The 11,135-nt window shown below is 46.9% G+C and overlaps 1 protein-coding gene and 1 long non-coding RNA gene across 2 annotated transcripts in view; both read left to right on the top strand.

The window, feature by feature from the left end:
- The first annotated feature begins 927 nt into the window (after window positions 1–927).
- LOC142557299 (uncharacterized) overlaps window positions 928–11,135 on the top strand; it is a 37,705-nt gene continuing 27,497 nt past the window's right edge. Inside the window, exons 1-2 of the mRNA XM_075669030.1 lie at window positions 928–1,022; window positions 1,102–1,283. Coding sequence (XP_075525145.1) covers window positions 1,248–1,283 — 36 coding nt within the window. The 5' untranslated portion in view covers window positions 928–1,022; window positions 1,102–1,247. The remainder of the gene's footprint in view (window positions 1,023–1,101; window positions 1,284–11,135) is intronic.
- LOC142557300 (uncharacterized) lies at window positions 9,606–11,115 on the top strand. The gene is made up of 3 exons (XR_012822752.1): window positions 9,606–9,692; window positions 9,782–9,965; window positions 10,976–11,115. It is a non-coding gene; the product is annotated as an uncharacterized LOC142557300 (long non-coding RNA).

Here is an 11,135-nt window from a genome sequence, read left to right as displayed (position 1 = left end):
CCCCTTCTCCTTTTTTCACATCTGCCTTCCTTCTGCCCCAAAACCTCTTTCCTAGAATGTAGTAGTAGCAACCTAGAGGTACTTCACTCCGGATGACAACTCCGATTTTCTGGCATTAAGGATCTGTCGTTCTCACTCCCAGAATGTGCTATCAAGTCATGACGTGCAATAGGCCAAACAAAATGTTATGCTGCAACGCGAGCCCTCGTTTAATGTTTCCTAACATTCCAGGCAGACAGTCCCTTCCGTTGCGTCCTAACCTCTTTCTTTCCCCGTTTTGCGCTGCTTATCGCAATAAAGTGCCCTGTAATAATGGGAAGATCTCACCGACACGGGCCTCGACAACTTTTGAGCCCGCACAGACCGTATATATGTAATCGGGCTCGATTGAAACTGGCCCAGTAATGTCAATATAATTTTAGTACTGCTAATACAGACTTAAATGGCATGTATCTACATATCGATCGCTTTACCTTCTTCTTCATAATCTTCTCTTCTCAGAAGAATATGACGCATGCCTCGAGCAAGAGAATAACCGAGCCTTGTAATTTACGCATCCATAAAACCGCAAAAAGAAGGACAAGTGAGAATGTTATTACTTTGTTAATATAATCGTTGTTGCTTTGTTGAGTGTGGCTGCTGGTTTGATGCCTACAATACCTCATAATAAGCTACCCTGCAACATGTATCCTCTGCCGCCATACGCTTGCAGAGAAATCGCCGGCTTCTAATGCAGTTCTGGCCATCCCACTGAACTGTACTGCGCCCCCTGTAATAGAGAGCAATACCCGTGCGATTCATCACTGTACCGAGTATATTTAGAGCTAAACCACACGGGGACACAAGTCCACCTAGTGGCTGACGAGAGCGCGCGCTCATAATGCCAAACCGACGAGCTCGAGCAAAGAGGACGAGAAAGAAGAGCGTTCGGCGCGTTCCATCCGTTGGGCCGGCATCAAAACCAGGGAACAGTATTTTCTTCGACTTGCCAGTCGCGGAGAGAACAGAGTCGAGTTCAGTCGGTGAGTAGGGGGTGCTCGTTTACGGCGACATGCCACCACCTCCGACGATATTCACCTCGTTTTTTTTTTTTTAACGCAGGCGAAGCAGCCGGACGCGCCACTGATCCAGCTCCACTCGAACAAGTCGTTCCAAAGAGACAACAGCAATTAGTCGCCGACCAAAGTGGTACCTTTTCTTTAACTGACGTTTCGGCCTCCTCACGGGAGCCTTGTTCAGCAAGAGTCATGTCCTTCGATGTAGAGCCAGGGACTTCTACCATGGTGAGTACGCCCCAAAGAGCGGGGTCGCGTGATTTCATGCACACTTTTAGGATCTCGCTTTTTGAGCCATGGCTATAATTTGCGTGGACTTTTACTTCCTGGTAATTCTTCGCGTGCGTTATGTCATGCTAAGTGATAGGTTTGAATATTGTGTTGGACGCATGAACGAGTGTCTTCTCCATCCGTATATACAACACGGTAAATTACTTTAAAAAGCGCCCTACTACGTAAACTCTCCTAGCGTGAAATGGATGAATGAATCGCTACTATAGCGATTGCAATTATATGAACATTCCGAGCAAATTTTTCGCCGTGGGCGTTAGCGTCGCCGTGCAGGACCGCATCTATTTAGGTATATGTATGCTGCATGCTTAGTCCTTTCGTATATGAGGTTTGTATTGATACGCTATTCAATCACTAAGGTTACTCATACTAGGCCTTACGTTCTTGACTAGCTTATTCGTCAGAATTTTGAGAATGGCAGCCCACAAACAAAAGTCATAAAAAACATTCTCACCGCATACCTTAACTAATTTCTCATTGTTAAATACTTAAAAAATTACATATTATTGTATATTTCTTGCTGTGTTTTGTTCACCGTTGAATCACTCATGCGAACATATTTAACGGATATCCTTTGAAATTTTTATTTTGTAGTCCTATTTTTGGTGTGATTATACCTTGCACGTTTGGCAATATATTTGAATTGGGTGTAGTTTGCAACGTCATGTATCGTTCGATATATCTGTGACCTAATGCTGACTCCTCTTCGAGATACAGGGGATGAGAGCTTCCAGCAAATAGCAGTTGTCGTTCCCATTCTTCATGTTCGTAACTGCGCGTCAACTAATAAAGCTCTACCTCTACCAAGACTGCTTTTGCAGCACGGTTGTTTTGGCGTTTTAGAAGCCGAAATAACAAATACACGTCAAACCTATTATACGCCTATAGTGTCCCTTCAATTAAACAGAAGAACGCTTTTCCTACCACTCTCAATATATCCTCGTTCGCAGTCAAGCACGCACTCCGATGATTGGTCCAGTAGATGGACTTCCGACAATCAAATTCGAACGAACACGATGACCAGCACCATGACCAGCAGCGCTTCTGCTGTCCTGTCTGGCCTACCGTCCGGTATTACGCCGTCCGGTATGACGCCACCCGGTATCACGCCGTCCGGCGTCACACCGCCAGGCATTTCTCCACGCGCTCTACAGAACGCCATGTTCTCGGGCACCGCGCTGAAGTCCCAGCCCAGGCCCATCGTGGATACACCAAAGAACTCGGATTTGAAAGCCCTCTCCGAGCCGTGAGTTCAACTTGACAGCACACTTTTTAGAACGTGAAATGTGCATTCTACATATAGCCGCAACGCAGGCGGTGTGTCGTAGGCGGTGCATGAAATGGGTCAGTGACACAAGCAAACTAATCATCATTACCATAGCCGCAGTGGTCCAGTTCTCGTTGACGTTGCACTATAGGGTAGCGTAAAGTATCAGTGCAACGCATGTGTATAGATAAAAAAGCACCGAGTCTTTTGAAATGTTATTATTAAAACTTCTTTCTGGGAGAGTTGGTGCATACTTGACATGAAAACTGTTTACAGCGCAAACACATGCAACCAAAGTGTGTCCTGTCCCTTATACTTTGTGGTTGCATGTGTTTGCGCTGTAAACAGTTTTCATGTCTTTTGAAATGTATACAGTGATACTCCGCAGCGGTGGATAGCGGGGGCATTTACCCCGCCGTTAGGAGCCTCATACCGCCGTGGTTAGAAAAAGTAGGAAAGAAACTTTGGGCTGTGACATCATCCGTTCATTCGCTTGCCTGCTCAACGGAGCCGCTTGAAATGTTTGCCGCATTCTCGACCGAATATGGCCGCTTAGGGTCAACCAGAGCCCTTGTCAGCGATGAAAGAACAGCGGCCGCAACTAAGACTGGAGATGAGGGTGCTGCGCTGGCACTTTGCATGTATGGAGGCGAAACTAGTCGCTATGATAATAGCGGGATAGCAATCTTTGGCAACGTTTTATAACGGTAGCATTGTTATGGAAGTAACTCGGCTCATTTGAAACGTGCGGCGCCATTCACAACGTCTAGAAAGTGGTGGGTACTCACGAGGTTACTGGAGGCTAAATGGCCTACAGTGCCGCACTAAATTTGCTAAAGGGAAGCCTTTCGTTCAGACCTATGAGCTAACATGAGAGCATTCAGCAGCAGACAGAGTTGCCTTGTCTTCGTCCCTCCGTCTTCAACCGTTCTCGTGACCTTGCCTATCACGCTTTATCTTTCTAAGTTGCCGAGCGAAAGTGTATACTAAGCGCCTGATGGTAATTATTTTCAGCGCAGATGCATACGAATCAGGAAGTGCTGTTACAGCTATGTGATTCTTTGAAAGCACATGTCGCGCATTAATTTTTTTCATGACGTAAATAGGATTCGATTTGATTTGACGTGATTTCAGTTCTACTTATAGCACAAGGTCTTGCTGAAATTGATCAGCTCTCACAGTGAGAAGGTGATTTCAAGCCACGACGACCAAGTTTATTCAGTTGCGACCAGTAAGCGTTATTACTTAGCTGGCTCAATGGCGACGCTTGCGGCTGCCGTGGACACCAGCGCCAAATGGCTCTCGCAAATTGCAGAAAACTCTACAGTATATGCTATGAGGTAGTTGACACTAAGCCAAAAACATTACTCTGTCTAATACGTGCTGTAAGGTGAGTTGGTGGCGGCCGACATTGCGCTACACAGCCTCCGCGCGTGTTCGGTGTAGGTGAGACAGATCGGCGTTCCAGGCCTGACGGGAGCGCAAAGAAGTTCGGTTGCCTCGCTCACTTTAGAGAATCAGCATTAGTGTCTGCACAACGGTGAAGATCGGTCATGACAGTCAGGATAGCGGTGTCAAGAATTTTATCTCGACGGTCGCATAAACTTGTCTTCAATGCTTGAAGCTTGAAACGGCGTGCCTCATAATCAGAAAGTGGTTTTTGGCACGTAAAACCCCATAATTTAATTTTCATAACTCAGCGTGACAACGAACAAAGCGGCGGAAGCATATGGAACAGTAGATGCTCCTCATCATCGCTCACTGTTACATACAGCGTATTATCGGCGTCCAACGAAACGCGAACATTGGATAGCGTGAGCGAAGCATGACTGAAGGTGCAGTGCCAGCCCTGCATTCATCGCCATTGCAAGACGTGCAGTTCCGGTGAGAGCCCACTGCCCTGGCGATGCTTCCACTACACTGTGATATGTTCGTTTCTGTTCTGGTTGTCTTGCATTCGAAAGCGAAAAAAGATGGCTGCGCAGTAATGATGGTGGTGCAAACTGGACGGCACGCATCGTTTTTGGCTTGTCGTTTCGCCACACTGTGTGATAGTACTCGGCCCCATACGGTCATGTTTCAGATTCAGCTTTCTTCGGTTTTTCTCTTCTCGTTTTCAAATATTTCAAATAAAAAAAACCAGATCAGAAACGAAAACATCGAAGCGCAGTGGCAGCATCGTCATGCTGTGCTGTCAAACCAGACGTGCGCGCCTGTCGAAGGTGACGTCTGGACGGCGCGCACTATTTCCAGCTTTGCTTCGGCCACGAGCTTTGCTGTTCGCGTTTCATTTTGCGCCGATAGTACGCATGGCAGTCGTAGCGTGACGCGCGTATTGTGCAGCGGTTAGGCCTGGCTTGTGGAAGACGCGCGTCGTGCGAACATTTTCAATAAAGAAAGCAGTGTCGGGTTTCACGCGGCGTTTATGACCTCGTCCGTGCACTCATCGCTTTATGTAGCAGCGAAGGGAAAGCTACGGGGTACGAGCGTGTTACTACGCCGTGTTACTACGCCGTGTAGTCCGGCAAAGACTGACGGCGGTTTCGATTCCTTGGACCACATGCTGAATCAGCGCAGCTTCCACACACGGCGGTCTCGTATTTGCCCGAACGAGGAAAAGCCCAAAAATAAGTCAAAATTAAAACTCAGTGCCATGGTTCATCTTAGTTTGTTGCTATGCTTATAAAAATGCTTGAATTTCCTCTTCCCCAGCCTATATTAATGTGGAGGAGAATACGAAACTTTTCTGTTACTTTCTTTTTCAGGAGTCCTCTTGCGCTTGTTTCTCCTGCATACCTTTATTTTCATTGCCAGAGGAAGTGGCGCGCGAGTATAGTCGCCACAAATTATCGCTACAACACGCACTGTCACCGTTATCTCGAGTTGGCACATGTTAAGTCAATAGCGTTACTTTCACATCAGCGAAGAAGCACACCTTATAGCCCTACGTAGCTCCAACTTGAACTTAAACAGGGCTATTTCAGCGCAGTAATAAAACCTGGTAGTTCATCCATCCTTTGAAGAAGATTGTCGACCTTAATGCTATTAGCATTCCATGTTGTCGCTGATGCGTAATTGCGGATAACATGTTTTATATAATGATCATAGGTAGCACATGCCCATTGACATATACACTGCAATCCAAGAGAGGGAGAGAGACAGAAACTATTTTATTTGCCACTGCAGTGTTGGAAAACAGGGCAGGTAGGCCTAGTGTGACTCCCAGGTGGGGGCGACGTCTTGGGCCCGCTAGACGAGTGCCAGTTGTGTTTCCTTGTCTGCTCTTGTCAGCAGCTGGCTGCAACCCTCCTCGGAGGGAGCTGGCAGTAATGCTTGTGAGGGAGGGTTACCCTCGCAGTGGCGAACACTCCGGGAGCGCACTTAGTACAGGCGGGGTCGTAATCCCCGCCAGTGATTAAATGAACCCTAGAATGACTGGGAATGGAATCGGTCTGCAGTCTGCGAAGCATGGTGGCTTGCGCTCGGTCGAGGTCGGGATGGGAGGCGGGTGCACGCGTCTCGTCTCCTTGCAGAAATCAGTAATGTCAGCATAGGATTTGGGGGCCTCTTCGAGAGCAGCCGGGTTCGAGGAGCCGGCCTCCCGGGTAGTTAGCCCTCGGACTAAACGGTCGACCCCTCCGTTCCCAGAGTTCCCCGCGTGAGCAGGTACCCACACAAAGCTTAAAGTTCTGTCGAGAGCTCAACCGCGGAGGATGTGCGCGGCGGGGAGACAAAGTAAGTTTTTTTTAGAAATTTTGGATGGCTTGTTTATAGTCACTGAGAAGCGTGCGGGTCCGGGGATCCGCGATGGCTAGCGCGATCGCGACCTCTTCAGCAGCGGTGGAGGAGTGTGTGCGCATTGTGGCGGTGCTGATGAGAGTGATGGTTGGCGTCGCTGCGCAGGCTACGTATGCGTTAGAGTCGCATTTTGCCGCGTCCACGTACGTGGCATGCTTGCCGATGGAGTAGGTGACGTCTAAGGCTTGTGCCTTCAGTTGGCGGTGCCTATCGTGGCGGCCGGTAGCATATTCTTGGCCATGGGTTTGATCACCAGCCGACTCCAGTCGGGAGGGGAGCAGTGGGGTGGATGTCACCCGTAGGGTTAATGTTAAGACGGTTAAGAATGTAACGACCGTGTTCGAGAAAGACGGAGTATCTGCGCAGTCTTGTGTGCCTCTATCAGCTCTGTGAGGGTGTTGTATACTCCAAGCTGTAGGAGACGCTGTGTGCTGGCGGACTGGTGCAGTCCAATTGGCGCTTTGTACTCCGAGCGGATGACGCTATTTACCGCCTCTTCGTCTTTGCGGCGCAGGTGGTACTACGGGTATGTGTATACAATCCTACTAATAAGGTAGACTTGTGTAAGGCCGCAGAGTTCGGTCTCCCGCATTCCCCTGCGGCGAGTAAGCTGGCACCAGATATATTTATTGAAGAGAATGACAGGTCCGGGTTTTGAAACCCAGTGGCTCTAGTTTTTGAAGCCGCTTGCCTCAGCACCGCAGCCCGACGCTCTGCCCATCAAACCACTGCCTACTTAGTGACTTTAGTAGGGAAGCAGTTTAGACGCCGACATTCATGCATAGATACACAGAGACATAACGCAAGCTGAATTAAGTTTCGCCCCTAAAATTCTTAATAGCAATAATGATTCCCTGTCACTCGGTCTTGCAGGCACCCAAGCACGAAGACCCTCCAATCCCCCATGCGGTTCTCGGTCGTGCGTAGCGTACGACTACGCACCACTACCGCTAGTACTGAGACCGAGGCCGCGTCCGTGACCAATGAAGACGGCGACCGGCCGTACACCTCGGAGACAGGCGGGAGGGCCCGCAACGAAGAGTACTCGTGTGGCACCGTGGCGCTCAACGTCACTGCCCAATGGGAGGAAGAAGAGGAAGCGGTGGAGAACCGTGAAGCGCGGGCGGAATTAGCATTTGCCCGGGACAATTCAATTCGGCAAATTAATGCGCGCGCATTTATTAGCGCCGAAATGTTGTAGAAATTGAGTTATGTATAGCATATTCGTAAATTTTCTTTTTCTTTTTTAGCAACTGGATCAAATACCTGTTTCTGTCGCAGGTCTTGATTCAGTTTCTGTCGCAGGTCTCCAAATAAATATTAATTTTGTCGAAATCTCGGACTTTTCTTACGCAGCGGCGAAGTGCTTTAATCACGAGAGAACAATAGCTGCAGCAGCAACAAGCGGACTTGTTCATATCCCTAGCATGTTGCCGTGATTGCTTTTGGGTACATAAACGCGGCAGCGTTAACAAGAAGCTTTAGCTCGGGTGCTCCTATATAAATACATATAAAAGAATAATTCGTTTTTCCCGGCAACCACTTCACCAAATTTGACGAGTTTTGTTCTATTGAAAAGAAAAACTCAAAAATCTAGTGACTGTTGGTTTCGAATTCTTGATTTAGGTTGGGAATTTTTTATTAAAAATTGTGGAAAGTAAAATTTTCAACAAACGAAACTATCAAGTTTACAACTCCAACTCATCAACGAAAAATGATATACAAATATGTGAAATGCATCTATTAGTACATCTAAAGCGGACAAAATTGATATGTTACACATGAATCTAAAAAAATTTAGTAACCTGGAAATGGAGCTTTTGCAGAACCCTTGTAAGCGACGTGATAAATTCACGTAAGATGAAAGATGACATCAAATTTGTGCGCTTTCATTGATCTAATGGATGCAGTTCATAGGACCGCGATATCTGTCCTTGATGCAGAGCTATGCGTTTCTAAACTTCGTGCTTCTATGTTTTTCAAACTTCCGAATTGTTGAAAATTCTCTTAACAAAATTCAAGCCCTAAATCGCAGTTCCGGTTCCAATGGTCACTAGCATTCAAGTTTTTCTCACAAATGCAACAAAATTTATTAAAATCGATCCAGGGCTTATGTCAGAAATACTTCTTGGCGTTTTACATGTATTTGAATATGCCGCGTCGGAGTTGGGCCCGAGCTAAAGATGCCACTTAAGGGCCCCGTGTCGCAAAATATCGGGTGTGGGCATCTTGCGTCCAGCGTCGGAAATCGTTTCGGCGAAAAGAGGTTTGGACCACATATAGCCAACTGCGCAGGCCCTCAATGTGGCGCAAGGAAGTTAAATGACACTCCGGCTGACAACTCCAATTTTCTGCCATTGAAGATCTGTCGCTCTGACTCCCTAAATGCGCTCTGCGTTGCTCTAAACTCATGACGTGCAATGGGTTAAAAAAAAAGCTACGTTGCGACGTGAGCCCACGTTTACAGGTGACTAACGTTGCAGGCAGACCATCTTTTCTGTGGCGTCCTCACCTCTTCCTTTCCCTGTTTTGCGCTGCTTACCGCAATAAGGTGCCCTATAATTAGGGAAGAAGGTCTCATCGGCATGGGCCTCGACATCATTTGGTCCCTTACAGACGTATGTAACCGGAATTGATTGCAAATGACCGAGCAATGTCAATATAATTTTAGTACTGCTAATACAGATTTAAATACCGTGTATCTACATTTCGATCGCTTTACCTTCTTCATCATCTCCTCTCAGCAGATCACGACGCATGTCCGGAGCAAGAGAATAACCGAGTGTTATAAGTTACGCTTTCTTCATACCGGGAAAAAAGGACAAGTAGGAGTGTTATTGCTTTGCTGATATAAACGCGTTTTCTTTGTTGATTGTGGGTACCGGTTTAATGCGTACAATACGTCATAATAAGCTACACTGGAACTTCATCGTCTTCCTCCCTACTTTTGAAGAGAAAGCCTCAGCTCCTACTGTACTTCTGTTCACCCCACTGAACTGTACTATGCCCCTGTAATAGAGATTCATACGCCGTGCGATTCATCACTGTACTGAGTATATTTAGAGCTAAACCATACGGGGACACAAGCCCACCGATCCGCTTGCGAGAACGCGCGCTTATATTGCCAAACGCACGAGCTCGACCAATTACTACGGTCGAGCAAAGAAGACGACAAGGAAGTGTGTTCGGCGCGTTCCATCCGTGGGGGCGGTTTCCAAAACCAGGGAACAAAATTTTCTTCGACTTGCCAGTCGTGGAGAGAAGAGAGTCGAGTTCGGCCGGTGAGTAGGCGGTGCCCGTTTACGACAACACGCCACATCCACCAACAATGTTCGCCTCGTTTTCTTTTTTTGTTTTTTTTTTCACGCAGGGGAAGCAGCCGGACGAGCCGCTGATCAAGCTCCACTCGAACGAGTCGTTCCAAGGCGACAACAGGAAACAGTTGCCGACCAAAGTGACACCTTTTTTTTCTTAACTGACGTTTCGGCCTCCTCACGAGAGCCTCGTTCAGGAGAGACATGTCATGTCAATCGAAGCAAGGGACTTCTACCATGGTGAGTACGCATCCAGGGGCTTTGCGACGTCATTTCATGCGCACTTTGAGGATCGCGCTTTTTGAGCCATGGCTATAATTTGCGTGGACCTTTATTTCCTGGTAATACTTCGCGTACGTTACGTCATGCTTAGTGATAGCTTTGAATTTTATGTGGCACGCACCAACGAGTGTCTTCTGCATAAATATAGAAAAAACGTTAAATTACTTTAGAAAGCGACCTACTACTTAAACTTGACTAGCCTGAAAGGGATTAATGAATCGCTATTATTGCGATAGCAATTGTATGATCACTCCGAGCAAATCTTTCGCCCTCGGCGTTGGTGTCGCCGTGGAGCACCGCATATATTAAGGTATATGTATGCTGCATGCTTACTCATGCCGTGTATGAGGGTTATTTTGATGCACTACTCAATCACTAAAGTTACTCATACCAGGCCTTACGTTCTTGACTAACTTATTTGTCAGAATTTTGAGAATGGCGGCCCTCATACAAAAGTCATAAAAAAACATTCTCAAAGCGTGCCTTTTATTTTAAGTAATTTCTTATTGTTAAATGCTTAAAAAATTACATATTATTGTAAATTTCTTGCTGTGTTTTCTTCACCGTGGAGTTACTCATGCGAACATATATAACGGATGTCCCTTGTAATTCTTGTTTTGTATTGCTGTGTTTGGTGTGATTATACCTTGCACGTTTGTCAATATATGTGAATTGTTTGTAGCTTGCAACGTCATGTATCGTTCAATATCTCTATGACCTAATGCTGGCCCCTATTCGAGATACAGGGATTGAGAGTTTCGTCAACCTAACAGCAGTTGTCCCTCCCATTCGTTATGTTCGTTATTGTGCGTCAAATAATGAATCTCTACATCTACGAAGACTGCTGTTTTGGCAATCTAGAAGCCTAAATAACAAATACACGTCAAACCTTTTATACGCATATAGCGTCCCTCCAAATAAACAGAAGAAAGCGTTTCCTCCCACTCTCAATATATCCTCGTTCGCAGTCAAGTACGCGCTCCGAACATTGGTCCAGTAGTTGGACTTCCGACACTCAAAGTCGAAAGAACACGACGACCGACACCATGACCAGCAGCGCTTCTCCTGTCCCGTCTGGCCTACCGTCCGGTATCACGCCGCCCGGTATCACGCCGTCCTGCATCACGT

Source organism: Dermacentor variabilis, chromosome 9, assembly GCF_050947875.1.
Source record: "Dermacentor variabilis isolate Ectoservices chromosome 9, ASM5094787v1, whole genome shotgun sequence".
Lineage (NCBI taxonomy): Eukaryota > Metazoa > Arthropoda > Arachnida > Ixodida > Ixodidae > Dermacentor > Dermacentor variabilis.
Note: the sequence above shows the minus strand (reverse complement) of the source record. Positions and strands in the feature narration are given on the sequence as shown.